The sequence below is a fragment of the Arachis hypogaea genome, chromosome 8 (genome assembly GCF_003086295.3).
Source record: "Arachis hypogaea cultivar Tifrunner chromosome 8, arahy.Tifrunner.gnm2.J5K5, whole genome shotgun sequence".
Lineage (NCBI taxonomy): Eukaryota > Viridiplantae > Streptophyta > Magnoliopsida > Fabales > Fabaceae > Arachis > Arachis hypogaea.
The window spans coordinates 1,594,709-1,619,368 of record NC_092043.1 but is presented as its reverse complement, the minus strand read 5'-3'; the positions used below and the strand labels follow the sequence as shown (position 1 = coordinate 1,619,368).

Here is a 24,660-nt window from a genome sequence, read left to right as displayed (position 1 = left end):
AAGGGGTTTGTTACTTGTGACAACCAAAACGTTTGTAAGAAAGGACTTTTGTTGGTTTAGAAGCTATACTTGCAACGGGAATTTATTTTGAATTCTAGACCACACAAAAGTTCTCTCTTCAACGAGTCTATCTCTTCTTTCTTTCTATCACTCCCTGAACATCTTCCTTTGATTTTTTGCTAAAATGTTAAGGCTACCTATTTTGCTAGTCGAATATTTAGAACAGCACCTGCTAAGGAATCTATTTCTTTATTCTCAACTTAGATGTCGAGGCTATCTTCGACTTACATGTCTATATGGAAGTCTTTAGGCATTGCTTCTGCTATTAGATTAGCCATTTTTGACTTGTCTTATACTGCACCTTTCTTAGGGACTAGTTTGTACTTTTGGTGCCCAACTACTAATAACTTCCATTTCCCTTATGGAATGATGGGCCCGACCTTGATGAAAATTTCTTCTTTGACTGGCATTGCTTCTGATGGGGAGGATGCATGCTGGGCCATTACATGCCCTGATGATGTCTTCGACATCAACTTCGACGCGACTTCTGTGTTAGGTTTCATTCAAAACAACTTGGGTTCCAAGGGTGACCCTGTAATTGACAGTGAGCACGTAGCTTTCTTACTTTTGTGGCTAAATACTTTTATTTTTTGTCCAAAATTGATTCAGATCCAAAAAAATAATTATTTGCTGCTAGCTATGATGCTTCACTGTAAAAAATATGTCAATCTCCCTTCTCTAATTTTTGGTCGATTATATGAAACATATTTTTTAGTAGTTAGTGAGATCTGATGAGATGAGTCTTCGATCAACCCCTTTGGTCCTCTCTGGGTTGTAAACCTTTGGTTGAAGGCTATACTTAAACCTCGAATCACTACTTCCTCTTCTGAAGTTCCAAAAGCTTAGCTTGATAGTATCCAACTTTCTTTTCTTTCTTGGCCGAAACCAAAAAGCATGTCATCTATCGATGCTTTTTGTTACTTCATCATTCTCTTTCCCAACATCAAGACTACTGATGAATCTTCTTGCAGCCCAAATCCATTTACCTGTCAAAAATATGTTGTTGGGTATTTCCACTCTTTAACTAGCCGTAAACCTAAAAATTAAGAGACTGTCGATGAACTATGGTCAAAAACCTTAACTCCTCAAATTCTTTCTGTGAGTTTCCCTCATGAGTTGACCATGGCTCTAAAAAAGAAATTCGCCACCTATTTCCCCAATATGTGTCGAAGAAATTTGGTCTTGTACAAGCATTATTTTCTCCTCTTTCTCTCGACCTTGGAATATAAATGATCCATTATGAGGTGTCAAGTTTAAAAGAGTTTGATAAAACTTTGGACCTCAATCATCAAAGGGTGACTTTTCAATATCAAAGATATGACATCAAGTTTTACTTTCTCTCGACACCCGCCTTCCACAAGTGGTGGCTGACCTATTATAATTCTTGTTGCACATCATTTGAATAAGCACTCTCTAATTTTGTTCTTCCTATTGCATAAGCTGCCACAGCATCAAAAACAAATAAAAGTGAGCATATCGAAGAAATTCTTAAATTTAAACGATATTATATGATAAAATGGCATTTCAAGAAGGTAAAGTATGTTTTCAACGAGGCCTTAGAGGTATAGGAAAAGAAGAAAGAAACATATTTTTATAGATGTTTCGACTGTTACTTAAAGGATTTTGCTCGAGATCCTTATGCTAAAAAAAGACACTTTATGCAAAAATTCAAGTTCCCTTCTTTTTCCAATGCCCCTTTTAGTCTTGTTGATTAACTATCTGACCTTCCTAAAGGAGCCTGGAGTGAATTACTGACTCCAAAAGAAAGATCCTCGAACCTTGGGCATAAACACTTCTGATGTCGTCTATTACTGGGGCTTCCGGGATAAGATTCATGGTCGAACGAGGATTGTTGGATATCCTATAGGTACCATGATTTCTTAAAAATTTAAAATTTTAGTCTTCTTATATTCTCTATGTCTTTTTAGCTGATCGACCTACAGAGATAATTGGTATAGCTCTCAACCCCAACCAGTTGAAGAGAATTGGGAGTCAGAGAAAGACGCTGCTCCAAAGGAGACCAAATCCAAACGGGGTCAAGGCAGACCGACATCCTTCTTGGAGAAAGTTCAAAAAATATATCCCACCATTTTCTCTAAGGTATTCTGTAACACCTTTATGCTTATAGTCGAAGTTTGATACTTAATAACTCTTTTCTATTCAGTCTAAATAGTCGAAACAAAGCTCCAAATCTCGGGTCAAAGCAGAAATTGTCATTCTGAACTAGAGGTTGACCTGTTTGGTATCAAGACTAAAGTGACTCAGCCTACTCCTCCCATAGTTCCTCGACCGGTGGCTGTACCACTCATTCATGTTTTAAGTCCAGTACAGTCTAGTCTGTCGACTGTTGCCTCTCAGGCCTCAACTAATTCTCCAATGGTAAATTTCTTCACCATTTTCATATTTATTTTGTTTATTCATATTCACATACCTATCTCCTGCAGGTGAGCTATATGCCTTTGCCAAGTGATGCGAAAGCACATCGAGAGTCGGGTACTATTTCGACAACTGCTGTAGCCACATCCACACTCACTTGAGACACAAGTCAGACTGCTGTCGAATAGGATTTAGAGCCCTCATTCCATGTTCCTGTACCAGCGGCTAGAGATTTAGATTTTGAAGATTTTGACTTCGATGTTTCCAATATATTATCAGAAGCTCGACAAGTATACTTTTCAGAAGGAACAAGAGTTTTTTCCTCTTTTGGTTTGGAGCCAAAGGTTGTTCTTTCTGTTCAAGAATCAGAACCAATTGTTTTGATCCATGAAGAGGAGGTTACTTCTCCTGAGCCTCAAATGCCACCAGGTCCTAATCCTCTGGTTGTCGAGAAGGTGAACATAATTCTTGACTGCCTCAACCATCCTTTAGAGGAGATCAACAACAACGTTGACCTGAAGGTTTGACTCCTTGAAGCTCTTGATTTTCTGGCCCAAAAGATTCCAGCTGAGATCCATATAGCTTTAGATGTCTTTATTGAAGATATTTACAATTATATTTCTAAGTTTGAAATAGTCAAGGAAAACTTGAGCAAGTCGATTAAGGCATTGGCTAACCATGACACGTAGCTAAAGAAATGGGAAATGGCCAAGTTTCAAATCGAAAAAATCTTATCAGAGGGTCGAGCTAAAGAGCAAACCCTGGTATCAAGAATTGAAACTCTTGAAAAGGAATTAGATGAGTTGAAGGCCAGCAGGTGAAAAATTGCAACAACTAACTCGACTCCCACTCTTCGAGTTGAAAAAGTTAAGAAGGTACATTCCTCCAAAATATCAAGTCGACCTGCTTTAGTAGAAGCCATCACTCAAGCCAACAGGGTTAAAGATGAGGTTTCTGAAGCCGTAACCACCTTGGATTGAAAACAAGAAGACTTGAAGCTTAAATTTATGACTTTGTTTTGATTTCGATTCTGTATTATGGTCAACCTTTTGTATGTAGTCGACGTTTTATATGAACCCTTGTATTTAATATAATTATATGTTTTGAGATATTTTCCATTTATATGTCCAATCTTTTAATTATTTCTTATATCTCTTAACTCACATGCATTACTATCAAATATCTTTTTTTATCTTAAAAGGTCCTTTCTTAATGGTAATCACTTTCCTTTAACTTGCTCTATAGGAAGGACTAATTTTAAAACCAAGTCACCAACTGCAAATCGTTTCTTCTTTACTTTCTTGCTATATGACTTAGCTAAAGATTCTTTCTCTCGAAATAATCTATCTAAAGCCATTAGTCAAGTTTGATCTAATTCATATAGCTCATCTATCATACTAAACCTGTACTGTTTGACATGCAAATTATTTTGTTTAGCCACTCTGATGGCTTGCAAATTTATCTCAAGTGGTGATGACGCGCCATCTTAACTAGTCTTTAGGGGTCCTTTTCATTTGTTTCCTTATATTTTAATCAAATTTATTATGTTTTCTAATAGAATTTCACAAATAATCAAGTGTTTGGAGTTGTGTTAGTATTTTTGTGTTTTCAGGAGATTTTGTCTCAAAATAACCAAGAATTAAAACCTTTTTAGTAAGAAAATATAGATACAGTTCAAGGACGGTCCAACCGGGCCCAAAAGGAAGAGAACTAGACGCCCAACCTTTAAGACATGAACGCTCGACGGCTAGCACACAAGCCCGACGGCCATAACCTACGCTCGGTGGCCCCACTTGCTTCCAAACACACACCCGGCAGCCATCTTCTAAGCCTAGTGTGCAACATAGCTCAACTCCCGAGATGCAACACTTAAGGCCTAAGTCCAGTTACACAAATCATAAGAGGCCTTAATCACATCCGAAGATTGAAGATTCAAGATTTAAAGAGATTAGTTATCATTAATTCCTTCTAGAAAGATAAAGATTTGGTTGTTAGGATTTGTTTCTATATTAGATTTGAATAATTGTTTTTATTTGAATTTAAGTAGGTAGTTATCTTATCTTTCTTAAAGATAAGATTATAGTTAGTTTTCGAATTTGAATTTTAGATAGAACTTAGGATATAAATAAGTGAACTTTGTTCATAAGAGAAATCATCCAGGATTTAGGATCCTCGGATCCATCGGATCACAAATCTCTCTCATCATTAGGCTTAGTTTCTTTTCAATTATGAGTCACTAAACCTCTTCTGTTGAAGTTTAGGATCTCTATTTGATTTTAGGATTAATAATGTAAGTGTTTTCTTTATTTTAATACATGCTTCTTTACTTTTCAAGATTGAGTTTTGTTCTTATCAATAAGGGTTAGAATTATTGAAAAAATATTCTAAATCTGTGTTGGATTCTGATTTTATATTTGAAAAAATTAATTTTAGAATTATCTTAAAACTCATCTCATAATCTTCACTTATCTAGAGCTAGTTTGAATACATGACATATAATTCGACTAGTGATAGTTCTTAAAGATTTTGTTGCAATAAAATCAAAACCGTTCTTCACCTCTTCTCTCAATTAGTTGACCAAAGGATTGACGATTAATTGAGTTTAGAGAAATTAAATCACCAAGAGATTGAGGTTTAGTTATAAATGATTTGCTGTGAAAAGATTTTTGCATGAATTAAATAAGAAAGCATAAACATTATTCTTCCAAGAATCAAACATCTCCGAAGCTTTCAACATCCTCATCTATTGATTTTCTCTCATCTATTGATTTTCTATTTCTTCTTCAATATTCAAAATCTAAGGTTTGATCAAACTAATTAGATATTTAATTAGACGTTGCTTGCTTCATGAATCTGTTAATCCTCGTGGGAACGATATCCACTCACCATGGTATTACTTGAATGATCCGGTGCACTTGTCGGTATCTGTGAGCTTTAATTTTTGCTCATCAAGTTTTTGGCGTCATTACCATGGATTAATTAGCATTGACAATATACATCCAGTTAAATCACTAACTTAGATCTTGTTTATTTTCTTTTCTTTTATTTTTCGTTTTATTTCTTTTCTTTTCTTTTCTTTTCTTTATTGTATTCAATTCTTCTTTCTTCTTTCTTTATTCTTTTTTTATTCTGCAAGGTACGTTTGATTATTTCTTTGTATGTGTATCTAAGGGAATGATGGAGTTGGATTCTATGGAGTAAATACTAGCAGTCAACAAATTCTTGCATCAACAACTTTTTTTACTCACAAGGCAAGTGGAACAATGCAGTGTAAGCCACAGAGATATTCTTCAAAGCCAAGAAATTACTTATCTTTTCCTGAATGGAGGAATTACACAAAATTTGAATGGAGGAGTCAAGAACAAGAATACTTTAACATGCTAAACAAGCAAATAAATTTTAATGTTGAAGATCAAATCCTTCAAGAACCATCATCTCTTGAACTCACTATGGAAAGACTATCTCAATCTATTGCCCAGTTTATTCAACAAACCCAAGATTTCATGCAAAAAATGAGAATACATGTCAAAAACCAAGAAACCTCCTTTTAAAATATGGACAAGCAACCGAGATAAATTACCACGCAATTGGCAGAAGAACAAAATTCTACGAATGAAGGCAAGGCAATTAATACAAGGGGTCCATATCTCAGTAAATCAGAAGAAACCATAAAGAGTGATTTGGCTAATCCATTAAGTCAAGAAGTGCATAATAAAAAGGCTCTAACTAATTCGTAACAACAACCCAAAGAGGAAAAAGAAAAAAAGTCAGCAAACAATTGTTCAACAGAGAAGACATTCTCAAACAACACTAAGGGAATGAGCCCCACCATGTGCGTGTGCAAAATCTCACTGGAAGAAGATTCTAAACCCGTAGTGCAAACACAAAGAAGACTTAATCCAACAATGAAGGAAGTTGTTCACAAAAAGGTAATAAGGATGTGGGAGGCAATCCAATTAGTAAAGTATCCTTTTCTTCTCTTTTCCATTTAAGTGTTTTCTTTTAATTAACTAAAAAAGGTCTTTTTCTTTTTTTTTTATTTAGGCACCCCATTGTTGCATTTTGCTTCTTTTTGTTTCTCTATGTTTTTTTTTTCTATTCTCCTCTTTTTGGTTTATGTTAATTTTCAAAAATTTTTACAATATATATATTTTTAGATTCTGCTCTCTACTCATAGTTTTTCTTTATTGATTTTAATTTTTAGAATTAGTTTTTAAAAGTTTTTGCTTTATGACTACCATTATTGTTTATCTTCTTAAAGACCACACTGCATGCATGTCACCCATCTCAATATCACTCCTCCTTATCTCTGTTGTCATAATTTAGATGCAAACATGCATCCACACACTATAGACATTCCACATTCACTTCATTACACATTCGTCTCCTCTTTTTCTCTACCCACCTTTCACTTCACAACATATTTCACCATATCTTCACTTATACGTCCAAACTTAAAGACTTGGCCAAACTTTAAGTTTGGTGTTAAAAGTGGTTAGGAAAACTTGTTTTGCATTTGTTAAGGTATTGTTTCAAGGAACTAATATGTCTCGATTCAAGAAGAAGACACTGAAAACAAATAAATATGTGGTAAATTTGAATTATATTTCTCTGATGGTTAGTTAGAAATTTTTCCTATTTTTTCTTTCTTTGATGCATTTTATTTTAATTTCAAATTAATTTTCAAAATAAAAAGAGAAAAAAACGTCCAGGGATTTTTAAATTTCAAAAATCAGTTTTTAAAATTTTAGCATGCATTATTCATCTTTCACTTTTTCCTTCCTTCTATCTTCTTTTACATTATGTTTTTTTTAAGATTTCTATCCCGGTTTTCCTTTTCTTTTATTTATTGTTTGATAAACCCCATTTTTATGATTTATCTTGTGCTTAATTTAGTAGATTTTATCCATTATTATCACACTTATTCATATAATTTGCATGTTTTACATTTTCCTTCCTAATTTTGTACTATGAGTGAAAACATGCTTCTTTGGCCTTAAATTAGCTATTTTTAATCCTCTCTTATTACCATTCAATACCGTGATATGTTTGCTGAGTGTTTTCAAGGTTTATAGGGCAGGAATGGCTTAGAGGATGGAAAGGAAGCTTGCAAAAGTGGAAGGAACACAAGAAATTGAGGTTTTGGGAAGCTGGCAACGATGCACACGCGTGGTATGACGCTTACACGTGACTGGCGCAGGATGCAAGCGACGCGTACTTGTGGGACGACACGTACACGTGACCAAATTTTTGATTCAGTGACACATACGCGTGAGCAACGTGTACGCGTGACAAAGCGTCACGTGCTGCAGATATCAGAAAATGTTGGGGGCGATTTCTGGGCTGGTTTTGGCCCAATTCCAAGCCCAAAAACACATATTAGAGGCTGCAGAGTGGGGGAATCAATCATTCACTTCTCAATCAACACTTTATTTACATAATTTTAGGTTTTAGATGTAATTTTCTAGAGAGAGAGAGAGGCTCTCTCTTCTCTCTAGGTTTTAGGGTTTCTCTTTTCAATTTCTCCTTAGGTTCAGGTTTAATCTTCCTCTAAGTTAGTCTTCTTCTACTTTTATTTGTTCTAGCACTTTAGTTATCTACTTCTATCATTGATTCCTTTATGTTGTCAATTTAGTTTATGAATTCTTCTTGTTTCCTTTATCCATATTAATGCAAGTTATGTTTTCATGTTTATGATTGCTTCTTTCTTCATTTATTATTATTGATTCCTTGCACTTGTTAATTTTAGATTTTATTATCGCTTATTAATTCTCTATACTTTTATTTTGTGCCTTCCAAGTATTTTATAAAATGCTTGGATGGATTTTAAATTAGATTTTTATATTCTTAGCTTAGACTGAGTAATTTGGAGACTCTTGAATTATTAGAAGTCTCTTGTTGGTTGGTAATTAAAAGTTGCTAATTGGCTTGAGCTTCAGTAATTCTAGTCTTTGATTAGGACTTGTGAACTCAAGTTGATTTGCTCACTTGACTTTCCTTCAATTGTTAGAGGTTAACTGAGTGAGAGCAATTTGCAATTACCATCACAATTGATGATGATAATGAGAATAGGAATTCCAATTCTCAATCCTTGTTAGGACTTTTCTTAGTTGTTATTTTATTTCCTTGTTATATAACCAATAATAACTACACTTCCTTGCAATTCCTTGAGAGACAAACCGAGGTTTAAATACTTCAGTTAATTTTATTAGATTTGCTTAAGTGACAAACAATTTAAATTTGATTGAGGTTTAATTGTCGGTTTAGAACTATACTTACAACGCGCTTATTTTTGTGAAAATCTTTACCGACATTTTTCCACCATCACTGTTGCATCAAAATTTTTTCTTTTGCTTGTTCCTCCAATGATCAGTTGTATGGAGGTTATCTTAATGAAACAAATTGAATAATAAATTCAAAACAAAAGTGGTGGTGCTCAAGAATATGTGGTTACATTTGATGAACTCAAGATATTTAAATCTTGAGAAAATAGAAGAAGAATCTTCAAACACAAAAATTTGAAAAAGTATTATGAGAAATCAACTATATATTCCTTGAAGTAGTGAAAAAAATTCTGGAAAGTATTTCTGAAAAAATTCAGTTATGTGCCTGTGATGTTTATGTTTCAAGAAGAGACTTGGGCAAGTAAATCCGAGAGATCCCTTATCATCCGGTAACTTTGGCCAACTGGCCTGGGATTATCGATTGAAAGCCTACATTCAAGAGTTGCTTTGAAACAAAACATTTAAAGTTTGAAGAGGCTGGGCATCGATGTCTGGATCAACAAATTCCTAGTTATGTGCTTGTAGTGTGATTGTGTCAAGGAGAGGCATGGGTAATTAGATCCGAAGGGTGCTTTATCACCCAGCAACTTGGGCCAACTGACTTGGAATTATCGATTGAAATCCCATTAAGAGCTGCCTTATGACAAAACACTTAGAATAAAAAAGCCTCAAAGTTCTTTTCGTGAATTAAATGTGAGAGTAACTGCCTTTAAGTCATATAAGCCCAGAAGAATTCTCATAATACAATTTGGATCTAAGTTTTTGGAAATTCTCAAATCCTAAGTATGCAAGATTCATCAAGGATAAGAAAAGTCAAATATAACCACCAGGATTATCATAAATCCCACTTTTTTTTTAAATTAAATTTATAAACTCTTCAATTCTTTTCACTTAAGATAAACCCTGTTTACTTTTCTTTTTGCTTGAGGACAAGCAAAGTTTTACTTTTGGTGTTGTGATGACACGTCATCGTAAGCTGTTTTAAGGGTGTCTTTTCCATTTGTTTCCTTAGATTTTAATCAATTTTCTTATGTTTTCTGATGGAATTCTATAAATAATCAAGTATTTGGAGTTGTGTTAGTGTTTTTATATTTTCAGGAGATTTTGCCTCAAAATAACTAAAAATTAAAGCCTTTTTAGCGAGAAAACATAGATACAGTTTAAGGATGGTCCAACCAGGCCCAAAAGAAAGAGAACTGGATGCCTAACCTTCAAGATATGGATGTCCGGTGGCTAATCTCCTAAGCCTGATGTCCCTTCATACAATTAGGGCCACGCTTAAAGTAGAAGACTCCAAGCCCGGCGTGCAACATAACTCAACTCCCAAGATGCAACACTTAAGATCCAAGTCCAATTACACAAATTATAAGAGGCCTTAATCACATCCGAAGATTGAAACTCAAGATTCAAAGGGATTAATTATCATTAGTTCATTCTAAAAAGATAAAGATTTGGTTGTTAGAATTTGTTTCTAAATTAGATTTGAATTATTGTTTGATTTGAATTTAAGTAGGTAGTTATCTTTTCTTTCCAAAAAATAAGATTCGAGTTATTTTTTGAATTTGGATTTTAGATAGAACTTAGGATATAAATAAGTGAACCTTGTTCACAAGAGAAATCATCCAGGATCTAGGATCCTCGGATCCTTTGGATCACAAATCTCTCTCATCATTAGGCTTAGTTTTGTTTCTATTATGAGTCATTAAACCTCCTTCGTTGAAGGTTAGGATCTCTATTTTATTTTAGGATTAATTATGTAAGTATTTTTTATTTTAATTCATGCTTCTTTACTTTTTTAAGATTGAGTTTTGTTCTTCATCAATAAGGGTTAAAACTATTGGAAAATATTTTAAATCTGTCTTGGATTCTGATTTTATATATGGAAAAATTAATTTCGAAATTAGCTTAAAACTCATCTCTTAATCTTCACTTATCTAGATCTAGTTTAAATATGTGACATATAATTCGACTAGTGATAGTTCTTGAAGATTGTGTGGCAATAAAATCAAAACCATTCTTCACGTCTTCTCTCGATTAGTTAACCAAGATTGGCGATTAATTAGTTTAAAGAAATTAAATCACCAAGGGATTGAGATTTAGTTATAAATGATTTGCTATGAAAAAATTTTGCGTGACTTAAATAAGAAAGCATAAGCATTATTCTTCCAAGAATCAAATATCTCTGAAGCTTTCAACATCCTCATCTATTGATTTTCTCTCAACTTCAAGCATTCTCCCAATTCTATTCCTCTGTTTCTTCTTCAATATTCAAAATCTAAGGTTTGATCGATCTAATTAGATATTTAATTAGATGTTTCTTGTCTCAATCCATTAATTCTCGTGAGAATGATATCCATCCACTATGTTATTACTTGAACAATCCGGTGCACTTGCCGGTATCCATGAGCTTTAATTTTCGCTCATCAAGTGGCAAGACAACCTTGTGGCCATATACAAGCTCATAAGGTGTCGATCCTGTTGCCTCCTTAGATGAGCATCTATATGCCCATAACACTTGGCTCAAGGTATTATGCTAGTTTCGAGGCAATCTCCCGATATGTTTTTTAATCAAATTTATTAGAGATCTACTGACAACCTCAACTTAGCCTTGTGCATAGTAGGGGGTCGAATCTATTATTCTAATATCTCGTGATTCAACAAACCCCTTTATTTGTCGACCTGTAAACGTGGTCCCTTAGTCTGTAGTTAAAGTCTCGAAAATGCGGAATCTATGAATGATCAATTCCTTAATAAAGTCAATTATCTCTGCTTGGATAACTTCTTTCATGGGCATAGCTTCTACCCACTTTGTAAAGTAGTCCACTATCACCAAGATAAATTTATGCCCCTTAGTCAAAGGAGGATGAATCATTCCTATTAAATCGAGAGCCCGTCCCCTAAATGGATAAGGTTTAACTATAGCATGTAAATCAAAGGCACAGACTCTTTGAATAGGTGTATGGCTTTGGCATTTATCACGGTGTGTGTAACACCCTTACTATTAGAATGTCACGCTTCCGGCTACGCCACTCTGATAGCGAGAAGTATTACGACAACTTCATATACTTAATAATAAAATAGGAGTCTTTGACTCGAAACCGTATCGCTGCTTTCTTTGAAAAAATCGGAAAAATATTTTTTTCTTGAAAACAAACAAGCTTATACATATATACAAAATTTTTTACTCAAACAACTTACAAATATTATATAATACATGTCATTTCAGTCACAACTCCTATCTCTCTTACAAGAATATAATAATAAAAGCAAAGGAATCTATAACATATGTATACAAACAAAAACAGCATGTGTAAGAACTTAGCAAGGACTTTGCAAGCTTTCTCGTCCGTCCTTAAAAGAGAAGTCTGTAGGGGATGAGAACATCGTCCTTTATAGGGTTCTCAGTAGAGGGTTTAAGAATTATTATAACAAGATATATAAAAGGAAACTTTTTCAAATACAGTGATCGTTGCTCGTCTTTGAACCTTTTTGAAGACCAATAGTTTAACATTAAAAATTAAAAACCCTTTCAAAAGAAACTCAGTTAATTATCCAAAATCCAAAACCCTTTCCATTCTTATAAAAATCTTAAAAGTTTTTCTAGACTGTATAAATGACCAACCTGTTCCAGGCATAGGTTCATTAAGTCTATGCTAAACCAGCTTAATTTTTCATACTTTACTACACCTCAAACACAAACCAATTATGGCCTCCGGCCTATCACATAATCAATCACGGCCTCCAGCCCAAGCAACTCAATCAAATCAACAATCAAATCATCACATCAGGTAACAACCTTCAGTGTCACCACCACCAGCATGAGAGATCTCTCAATTGTTCAAACACATACAAAGCATTACAAGGAAAATATAGATATAGGAAGCAAATACTGTAAATAGATCAAATAGCAGTTAATTATAGTTAAGCAAATAGGCAAGCTAAAACAAATGCATACTCAAACAAAATAACAAATGCACATGATGCATGTCTGTCATATGGCCGATGAGTCTCATCTGTCATTTATATAGCCAAACCTGACATGTCCAATAGCGAACCCTGGACAGGAACACCACAACACAGAGTAAATGGGACCAATTCACAATCCTTGCATCTTACCCGCGTAGCCCAAATCCAGAGAAATAACCTCAACCCTTGCCTCTTACTCGGGCGGTGTTACAATTCTCAAACCGAAGCAAGTGGTTACAGAACTTTACCCTTGCCTTTTACCGGAAGTCTCGAACTCTTATTCGGAGCAAGTGGACAATACCATTGTATCTAACCTGGCATCTTAACTTTTACCCGGAACAAGTGGACTACTCCACTACAACTTACCTGGGGTCTCATATCTCAATCAATTTCAATTTCATTTTCAAATCCATTCTCAATATCATTCAACTCATTCAAAAATCATACTTTAACATCAATTCTCATCATTTTTTCATTCTCATTCAATCATCATCATTCCTCATTATCATACTCATCCTCATCACAATTCCCATTTCGCTCATTAATAATTCAAACTCAAAACATAATCCTTTTCTTAATAACTCAAAATCAAATCATATAATCCTTAAACCCAAATCTTTCTAAATAACCACTTCAAACGAATTCTCCAATTTTTGTAAAAATTTTGGTAGTATTTCCTCTAAAATTCGGACTCTGCCACCCTTTTCAGGTCCCATCCAAACATTCCTCAAACCCTTCTCAATCATTTCCAAATAGCAAATCATTTTTTATAATCAAACCGTTTTCCAATATCGAATCCTTTCCAAATTTGTTTTAAACCAAATTTCGACATCAAATCAGGTTCAATATCAAACCACTTCTAATTTCTACCATTTTCAATATCATTTCATTTATTTTAAATATCAATTCAAATCTAAAACCAAGAAAACCGCTTTTTCATAATACTCAATGCAAACAACTTTTTAAATTCATTTTTATCAACAACCACACACCACTCAAGCAATCAATAATTCAATTCAGTAAATAACCATATCCAAAATACTCACATAATCACAAAAATATGTCTTTCACATCAATATCTATTTATAACGATTACGTAACATAAAATGAGTTTTTAGAAAAGTCCCTACCTCAAATAGTTGAAACCCACAAAACTAAACGCGTCTAAAAATACTTTTTCCTTAGCATGCAACAACGGTAGCCACAACCACAGCTCTGTCTTACTTCGGTAGCAACAACTGCAACTTTAATCGTAACATGCAAGGACCAAAACTCAACCCTATCGCAATAGCGCTGCAAACTCCTCAGTAACATATAAGAAAATAGCAACTATACGAGTTTTCTGAACAAAATGACTTTCTGTACTAAGAAGGAATCTAGTACCGAGCAGCCGCAACTCCAACAGTTGATTCTGGCAACCATAGCAGCGACATGGAGCTTGGTGAAAGTGGCTGGCCCCGATAGCAAGGGTAGAATGGACCTAGGTCCTTCTCTTCATCGTGTCCTCTCTCTCCGAGCCATCACTCTCTCTCTCTCTCTCTCTCTCTCTCTCTCTCTCTCTCTCTCTCTCTCTCTCTCTCTCTGTGAAGTCCACACCACCACCGCGATGGCATCATGGGCTTCGGCGACGGTGGCTAGGCAACGGCGAAGCCTTGGCAACAAAGGTCTCATCCTTCGCAACATGATTTCTCTATCACAGCGTCTCTTCTTTGAACGACAATCTTTCCCCTACTGCAATACAATGGTAGCGAAATGGGAAGCTCCTCTCATGCGGCAGTCTGACAGCCGCGGCAAGTGATGCCCTCTACCGGTGTGGCTCCCTCTCCTTTTCCTTTGCTCTCCCCATTCTCTCTTTTCTCTACTATAGCTGCATGTGTGTTTTGTGTGTATGTTGAGGAAGAAAGGGAAAGGGGGTGGCAGTTTAGGGAAAATGTTAGTGTTAGGTTTTTGTGTAGTTGGGTTTGAGGGTAATTTGGTAATTTCAATAAAATTAGGGGGCATAGTAATAATTTGAAACCAAATTTAATCCAATAATCATATCTATAAAAATACTATTTAATTATTAACTCACAATTTATTTTTCAAATAAATACTCTAATTCAATAATTAGAGATAATCAAACCAATTTTCTTTAAAATTATAAAATAAATTTCAAAATCTAAATATTAAAATTAAAGCATATAAAATCCTCATTATTTTTCAATCACTAAATCTTTAAACCAATAATAAGGAAATACTTAATTAATATAAAAATCTCTAAAAATATATTCTCGAATAAATAAAATAAATCATAAATAATTTATTACTTGATTTTTAAAAATCTGGAGTTTTACAATGTGAGCAAATTCAATACAATCTTTCATCATTGAAGGCCAATACAATTCTTGCCTATGTGAGATCTAATGCATCTTTTGATCCCGACTGGTTAGCTCCATAAATACCTTCATGTACCTCATCCATAGCTAAATGAGCTTCTTGAATGTCAATACATTGGAGTAAAGAACCATCAACACTTTTCCTAAACAAATTCCCTCCAATTAATATAAAGCTCAATGCTAGGTATTTAACCTTTTGATCTATTCTTTGATTGGGATTTTTGAGAAAGTCGATGATCTTGAACCTCCAATCACTTAGGTCTATTGTGTTTGCACAAAAAACTCCTCTTACATTCAAAGGAGTCAAATTAGTTTCGATTTCACTGAACTCTTTCATCAAATTGGGAGATATTTTATAGTTAGAAGCCATTTGAACCAATTCATTAGCCTCTTGATTCGACTCTCTAACTATGTGCTTTACTGACACAGAGTCAAATGCAGCTAATAGTCTAACTCCTACTACAAAATAGTTACCCAAATTTTGGCTTATAACACGGTAATTTCTGGCCAACTGTTGAATTACTAGTTGTGAATTTCCCAGAATTTTGACTGTTCGAGCCCCTTTTTCGATTAATAATTCTTGCCCAATGATCAAGGCCTCATATTCTTCTTTATTATTTGACAATCCTGGCTCTAATCAAAACATAAATTTAATTGGCATGTCATCAGGAGTGATTATTATTAATGCTTAGATCCATCGAAAAATAACCTCCAAGGCTTAAGTTCTAAATATCCAATTATATTCTCAACGATCTTATCATCAATGTTGACATAAGGGTAATTTGCTAGAAAAATCAGCAATTACTTGTCCTTTGACAGCCCTAAAAGGGATCTAGAATAAAGAAAATTTGATTAATCTTAAACATCCATTTGTTAATTCGACCTTTTAAAATTGGATAAGAAAGCATGTATTCGATAACATCAAATTTTGACACGACATAAATATTTCTTCCAATTAAATAACTTTTCAGTTTAGTACAAGAGAAATAAAGGGTTAAGAAAAGCTTTTCGACCGCACTATATCGGGTCTCTACATCAGTCAACATTCAATTTAGATAGTAAACTACTCTCTTATTACCATCTTCATCTTCTTGGGCCAGCATGCTCCCTAAAGTTGTTTCTGATGTAGTTATGTATAATTTCAATGGTCGACTTTGCTTGATAGGCGTTAGGATTTGTGGTGAAGTCAAATAGTGCTTTATCTAGTCGAACACTTCTTGGTGCTCATCCTCCCATTTGAAATCTTCTCCCTATTTTAATTTCAACAAAGGAGTAAATATTTTGTTTTACCTCAAAAGTTTAAAAGGAAACGACGAAGAAAATTGACTTTACCCAAGAAAGATTGGAGTTCTTTCTTATTCTTAAAAGGTACTGAGTCGAAAATAGCCTTGCACTTGTTAGTGTCGATGGCTACTCCTTTTTTCTACACTATAAATCCAAAGAAGTTTCCTGTAGATATATCAAAGGACATTTTAATGGATTCATTTTCATTCGATGGTGTCTTATTCTCTTAAAAGTGGTTTCTAAATTATTTAAATGAGATATTTCGACTCTGACTTCACAACCAAATCATCGATATAAATTTTCATGAACTTACCAACAAAATCATGAAAAATCAAGTTCATTACTCTCTGGTAAGTTTTCCTGCATTTTTTAAACCAAATGGCATGACTAGCCATTCATAAGTACCGATAGCTCCTAGGCATCGAAACATCATCTTTGACACGTCTTCTTGGGATATGAATATTTGATTATATAATGAGTATCCATCCAAGAAGCTCAGAAGTTTGCTTTCTGGTGTAGAGTCATTAGCATCTCTATAGTTGGCATGTGATACTCATCTTTTGGAGTAGCTTTATTCAAATCAATACACTCTTAGCTTTCCAATTTTCTTAATTACATGTACAATATTAGAAATCCATTTGACATACCTGGTTGTTCGAATGAATCCAGCTTTCAAAAACCGTTCGACATCCTCTTTGATTTTTTTCCCATGATTTTAGGGGCAAAACGTCTTGGAGCTTGCTTGATAGGTCGAGTGTTCTCAAGGATAGAAAGCTTATGCTCGACAAGCGATCTATCCAACCCAGTTATCTCTTCATATTACCAAGAAAAACAATCTTGGTATTCCTTTAACACTTTATTAAGTCCTCTTTGAAATCAGGGTCTAGGCATTTACTTACATAAGTAATTTGACCTTTTCTACCAATCTTGACTTCATCGAGAGGATCTTGTACTTCAATTTTTTTATTGTGAAAATCTTCTGAAAATAAATTGGACTTCTCAAATTGTAAGGGGTCGAGATCATATATACAATCTAGTGCACATTCACCTGTATGTGCACTGCTTCTTCTCAACCATGTAGGCTGAAAGTTGAGCCCAATGGCTCTATATATCCATTAAGTGAATTTTGTGGCCAAGCTCTCCTTAGCCTTAGGGACCAACTTCATGCCATGAGCCCCAACATAGTAACCTTTGATGAGAGTGGAGTCAAAGGTACTCATATCAATATCTAGTGGTCGAACACTAGTATGCTATTCTTTGAAGCTAACGTTCATCTGTTCGACATAGCGAGGACTATCATCAGCTTCGATCTCTTCAATCCTTCCATCCTCATCCTAAAGCACTAATTTCTGATGCAGGGTCAAAGGTATTGCCCCTACTCCATGGATCTAATCTCTTCCCAACAGCATGTTAAAAGTTGCTTTGGTAGGCACTACTATAAACAGTGTTGGTCGTTTGACACTTCCTACCTTGACCCTGAGTGGGATCATTCCCAGGGCTGTTGTCGACTTACCATTGAATCCAATGATAGCTAAGTTTGTTTTTATCATATCTTTAACTGTCTTTTGGAACCAGGGTAGCATACTTTTAGGCAATAAATTAATCGTTGCTCTTCCATCAACCAGGATGCGATTGATTATAAGTTCTTCGACCTTAGCTTTAATGTGCAAAAGTTGAAGATGACCTTTGGTGATTTCATCAGGTTTCTCAAATAACCCTTCTTTAATTAATCTATTCTCGACAAACCTACATTCATTACCTAGAATGACATCATCACAACCTAAAAAAAAAATATGACTAATAGTTTTTTGTTAAAGAATTGATAGTAAAAATAATATTGAAACTATTTCAAACATTAAGAATAAAATTGAATCAAATTAAATGTTAAGAATAATTTAAAAAATTTAAAAAATATTATGGACAAAAACATACTTTAGCCTTTGTTTTAAATAATCAACATCAAGTAATTAAATGACATTGGTTGAAATTATAGAAATCAAATGACATTGATATTTATATGATAGTACTATTGGATTTGGAGCTTTGATTGTAGACGAATAATAATAATATAGATAAAACATGCATGCACACCGTACCTAGTTAATTATTTTAATCGTTGTTTATTTATAATAGATACAAGCAAGTTCAATAATGAAATGAAGGGCTAAATTACTAATTAGCTTGCACTAGTCTGCTACTGGAAATTGAATGACCAAGTTTGCAATGGGATCATTATCAGGAAGAAGCATCTTAGAGTTGAGGAAAGTGAAGAGAGTTAGAGAAAGACAGATGAGAAAGGAAAGAGCTAAGAGACAGAGCATGAGAATGTGAGAAATGGTTCCTTTGACTTCTTGAGCATAGTCCGTGGAAGCCAGAGCAAGCATTGTAACCGGAAACGAGTAAGCCCACCATGCAACATTGAACCTCCTCATCGATCTCCTGAACAGTGTTGGCCTGCAAATCTGCTCATTATTCACGGTATATTAATTACATAACGTATAAATACAGGTACTAATAACTAAAGCAGAAGCAAGTAGCTGCCAAATTATGCGGCGAACTACCAGTGAATGTGTTTTTACGGAATCCAATCAGCTGTTGGAATTAAAATTGGATTGAATATATAGAAGCAGAGTATGACCAATTTTGTTTAAGAAAGGCTTATCCTTACAAGCAAATCAAATGTTTCGTTTATTATATTATTTATTTTATCAAGAGACACCATTCGATAAATTAAATAAATCTCCTTTCCAGCTGTAGGCTTTGTCCTTACTTGAAGGTTGCTCTCGGAGACTGGATACCCAAAGTCCCCAATCTTATGGAGTATATATTTATACGTATTGACAATATATTCAAGTTTCAACCGCTGACTACTGCTCTGTATATGCATTATTTATGGATGAAGATAATTGTATAATTCTTTTTTTTTTTTTTTGGTAGATGCATGAATAAAAGAGTCTAGCTACAACAAAATGATAATAAAATAGACAAACAAATCGAAAATATCGTCTCTTTTAAGTTGCAACTTTTTTTTTTAAATTGATTTGATGTCAAAAGGCTTAAATATAAAGTAATAAGCCGTCGCTGCTGCTTCTTGAGAGAGACTAATACTATGTCTGTTTACATGGAAGCACCTAGAGTTTTCAATTCTTTAATTTCTTTTTTTTTTCTTTTCTTTTTTTTTTTTCATCTATAGTTTAAACTATATACCAACCTAATATAAAATCATACTCAAACTTATTGACGTACAGGAAAGTTGATGATGACTTCTCCAGAAAAGGCATTTTACCTTAGAAAACAACTTATCATGTGTGCCTGGCGCAATAGTTGTTAAAGTAGAGATTTGAAAAAAAAAAGAGTAAAATTTATTGGTATTGTTAGGATAACAATAAGGGTTGATTAATAATGAGTAAAAATAAAAACCAAACATAAAAAATTTAAAAATTATATATTTTAATTTCAAACATCACTAGTTGATTATCGACTTTTTTTTAATGAAATCCCACAAAAGGTTTATAAAAAAATTTTACTTACAAATTTACATATTTAATTTACTTAAAAAAAATCTTCATTTTTACTTATTAACACACCATGCACAAACAAATTATGACATCTCTTAATAATAAAATAATGAAGGCTAGAAGGTACATAGAATATTACTCAAATTTAGTTATTTTTTAAGTTAATAATTAAATATAGTAAGATAATTTAAAATGTTTAATTAACTTATTCTTAACTATTAGTTTGACACAATTGCTGATAAGTTTTCAATTTTCATAAATTAATTAATAAAATGCAGTATTATGATATTATTACCAGTGAGGTGAAGAGAAAGAGGGATAGAAAGAAGAGCATCTTGGAAGCAATATCAAAGGATCCAACAATGGATTCCCAAGCCAAGCTAGCAACCCCCGGAGCCGCAAAAAACAAGAAGAAAACAGGCCTCAACAACACAGGCAGGCGATCCCCGCCGGAGAGCCTCTGATAGAGCGTCACAAACAACACCAAGTAATGCACCATCCCCAACGAGAACAAGCACACCGCGCTCTCCTTCCAACCCATGTGCGCCGCTGCCTGTGCCCCCACTAGGTTCCCTATCACCGACATCTGGCTCGTCGGATTCGCCACCGTTGACAAGAACCTCTTCCCTTTCGTGAACCACTGTCCATAGATCTTCACGTCAAGCATCACTACAGGGACCGCGAACAACCACCACAGCACCAGGTAAGGGACGGTTTTGGGTGCCATGAAGGGTGACGATTCAAGAAGCAAGAGCCAGGAGATCCATGGTGTGAATAGATAATTAACCCCTACATGGTGCAAGAATTCGGCCTTTACCATCTTAAAGAAAAACAAGCACCTTAAGATGTAAAGAAGAGAGAGTAATATGAGAATAAAGAGAGCCAGAGACCAGAGTATGGGGAAAACTGTGGGGTGCAGCGCGTGAAAGACGCGCCGCAGCGCGTTGCTCTTGTCATCGGTGGTTGGCACGGAGCTGAGTGTCTTCCATAGCAAGGCTTGGCCGCCAAGTGAGAGGCTTATCCTGAAATAACCTGCATGAAATTTTGTTAGCAAGGAATTCAGGGACATTAATAATGAGCTCTCTGCGATTGTTCTCATATTGGTTCTTGGGTTTTGTTGGGTTGTGCTAGTTCTCTCTATCACAAGCTCAATCTCACATCTAGAACCTTGTTGTGCTGCCATGGCTTATTTTTAATTTTCAGCTGTACATATGGCTAGGGTTTTATAAGGGGAATGGTGCACAAGTGGAAGTATAAAAAATTACGAACAAGCGTCAAGATTTCAAAGAAATATAAAACAAATTCAACATCTAGGTATACCAAGTCATTTCTGGTTGCTTTTGCATGTTGTATACTCTCCGCGCTACGTATTCAGTTTCCTTTATCATTTTATTGTGATTTTCTTCATATATATCGTTTTCCGCCATTATACAATATCTACACCCCATTTCCTAGCTGTGCATCAAGTTGTAGTTATTGGTAGTTATTAATGTACGGTATATTTGCACCAATAATATTTAGAAAATAATAAAAAATAGTCTAAATAATTAAAAGTTATTTTATTTAATATTTATTAATTATTATTAGAATAATTACGTCATTTTAGATGCAATAAATATATAAATACAAATGTTATGTTAATAAAATTATATATATTATATTATATAAGATAACTTTAGATATTATTTTTCTATTTTTATCATATTTGCATTATATACTGCTAAGTATGTTGGAAAAAAAAATTAAGATTCAGATAAAGATCTGTCTAATAGTGAAAGTATTAAAATAATTTTTTCACAATCTATACATTTAAATATCAACTTTAAAAACACTCCAATTAATAAATATAATGGCAAAAATTAAACAATTAAAAACCAAAATTTTTATCGTAAAAAAATTCTCCAAAAGGAGGGACAAAAATCTCACGGAATTTAGTCCGGTAAACTTTTTCATTATCAAAATAGTGGTTACACAATAAGTATTCCTAGTAATACTAGGACATCTCAACAATCAACAAAATACATTATCAAAACTGATAGAATCAACATAAACTTTTTACAAAGTGGGTATCTCAAATCAGACAAAAGAGAAGGCAGTACAGCTAGCAAGTTATATTATAATGTTCGTCTCTACACCAAGAACAACATACTATAATTTTATAAGAAATTGAGCAAATTTACTAATTTAATATGATTAAAATGGCACTGCCTTTTTTTCCCAATTTTTTCTTCTCTTCGATGACGCTGAAGCTCTCTCTCACTCTGTTTTTTTTTTCTTTTTTCTTTTGTACGAGTTAATTCTCTCTCTCGTGATTTTTCTCTTTTCTTTTATTTTATTTTTTCTTTTTGCTTTAAAGTAGGGATCTTACTTGAGTTGGAACCCACCAACAAATTTTTTTCTTACAGACTCAAGTGGAGATAGGTTGCTCCATCAAGTCTGCTATCTCTTTATAATAATCAAATTTCGCTGCAGGTAAATTCTTAGTCACCATATCTAAACCATTATCATAAGTATAGATCTTTTCAAGACTTTATCTCAAGCTCTTGACGTATCTAATGATACATCACCTCTATGTGCTTCGATCTGGAATGAAATGTCGGATTCTTGCTGAGATGGATAGCACTTTGACTATCACAAAATAACACAAACTTTTCTTTTTTGATGTGTAGCTAATTCTTGTAGAAATTTTTTCGTCCACAACTTCGTCCATAAGAGTTCCTTAGAATCTTCGACAACCACAATGTATTCTGCCTCTGTAGTAGATAAAGCAACACATTTCTGAAGTCAAAATTATCACGACACAATCTCCCTGCAAAAGTTATCATATAACCAGAAGTAGACTTTCTTAAATCAAGATCCTCAACCATATCTGCATTTATCTAACCATCCAACACATGTTGGCCACTTCCAAACCATAAACAAACTCTGAAAGTACCATTGAGGTATCTGAGAATCCACTTTACTGCTTGTCAGGATTAGAGAGAAACCGACTAACAACTCCAACAACATGAGCAATATCTGGCCTGGTGCAAATCATATCATACATCAAACTGCCAACTATAGATGTATATAGAATCTTCTTCATTTTTTTTGCTTTCTCACTTGTAAGACAATGTGAACACAGCATGAAATGACTAGAAAATAGAGTATTAACTAGTTTGGAATTACTCATGTTAAACTTCTCCAAAACTTTCTCAATATACTCCTGCTACGATGACAATCACAGTTTTCCATTTTTCCTATCACGAGTGATACTCATGCCAAGGTTTTTCTTTGCAGGATCCAAATTAATGCAAGAAAAATGCTGAATATCGTCGGATTTAGCTTTGGATGTTAGCAGCAAGTTTACCAGGGATATGATAATAAATTTGTCGGATAAAAAGATTACTGTCGGATTCGATTTTTCGACAGTAAATTTGCAGATAATAATTGGAGGGAAAAAAGAAAAAATGGCGCGATCATTACCATTGGATTTACCTGGGGTGGTAATTCGAATTAGTGCAACGTTGCGTTTTGGTCATTCACAAAGCATTAGCATCGGATTTATTCACTGGTAAATCCAATGGTAATATTGTCCTAAATTCAAACTGTGAACCCCCTCTTTCTCCCCACAAACCACCTCTAGAAGCCCTCCACCAGGGTCGGCCACCACCAACAATGTTCAAAGACTGCGTCAACTCCTTGTGTCGCGTTGGTCGCTCTATCACCGCCGTTTTCATCTCTCCCGCCACTGTTGTCGCTACCACTACTGCACCGGTGTCGCCGCTGCTCCCTGTGTCACCGGAGCTACCTCCTTCCTCCCTCTAAGTATGTTGTCCTCCTTCTTCTTCCTATCAATTTTTCAATTTATTTTAAAAAATTCTAATAATGCAGCCCTGCTGGTTGGTCACCACTGCCACTTCGCTGTCTGTGCTGGCACCACTCACAACTAGAAAATGGATTAATACAGACAGATTTAGTCTTTATTACAGAAGAATTTTTGGTTATTGACGAAATTACCGACGGATTTTGTCCCTCTGTAAAAGCCTTGTCGAAAATTATTTACCGACGGATTTTTTCGGTCAGAAATTACTGACGAATTTTTACCAGTTATCGACGGATTTTTCCTCTGTAAATTCTTCATCCATTTCCCGAAGACGACGAACTTTCCAACGGATTTTCCGTCTGTAATTACAGATGGATTTTCAGACGAATTTTTTGTCTGTGATTACAGACAGATTTTCTGACAGATTTTTCGTCTGTAATTTAAACTTTGGAAAATCATCTTACACTCTGATTATAGACAGAAAATTTGTCTTTAAATTTGTCAGTGAGAAAAAATATAATTTTTTTTAGATTTTTTCATTGCAAAATAAACTTTTTTATACAAAATAAATATAACTTTAATACAAATTTTTATCTAATTTGTATTTAAATATTTATATTATTTCAAAAAATAAACAAATTTCATCGTATTATTAAATTAAAAAAGTACTATAAACAAACAAGTTAATATAATTCAAAACACAAACAAAGTATATTCATACATCAAGTATAATAATAAGTAATAACCATATATCAACAAAGTGTATTGATACATCAACTATAATTCAAAACAAATACCATTGAAAAAAAAGAAAACCTGTAAAATTTGTATTGTGGCATACACCAAAGGTGTATAAAATAATCTACTCTTGTAGCTAACCACTATCAGAAATGCCTAAATATAAACATAAACCTAGTCTAAAATTAGGGCTAAACCGAGTTAAAGTTGTCCAATTCTTCTAAGATCCATTCAATATTTTCTCTTTCTCCTAG

At 34.1% G+C, this 24,660-nt stretch overlaps 1 protein-coding gene across 3 annotated transcripts; it reads right to left on the bottom strand.

Moving 5' to 3' along the window:
• Window positions 1–18,445: 18,445 nt before the first annotated feature.
• On the bottom strand, window positions 18,446–21,246 carry LOC112705607 (S-type anion channel SLAH4). Of its 3 annotated transcripts, XM_025756478.3 has the most exons (3): window positions 20,754–21,057; window positions 20,159–20,652; window positions 18,446–18,807 (listed from the first exon to the last, which is right to left on the bottom strand). In XM_025756478.3, exons 1-3 carry the CDS (start codon window positions 20,818–20,820, stop codon window positions 18,532–18,534), a joined length of 837 nt encoding a protein of 278 aa, XP_025612263.1. In that variant the 5' UTR covers window positions 20,821–21,057; the 3' UTR covers window positions 18,446–18,531. The 3 variants fall into 3 exon arrangements, with proteins under 3 accessions (XP_025612263.1, XP_072056472.1, XP_025612262.1); XM_072200371.1 differs by having other exon boundaries at window positions 18,446–18,799; window positions 20,159–21,246; XM_025756477.3 differs by having other exon boundaries at window positions 20,159–21,096.
• Window positions 21,247–24,660: the final 3,414 nt, after the last annotated feature.

Coding starts and splice junctions, on each gene's coding strand:
- LOC112705607 (XM_025756477.3), bottom strand. CDS start 21,046: ATGGCAGCACAACAAGGTTCTAGATGTGAGATTGAGCTTGTGATAGAG. Junction 18,808..20,158: donor TCTTTCTCTTCACCTCACTG/GTAATAATATCA, acceptor AATAATGAGCAG/ATTTGCAGGCCAACACTGTT.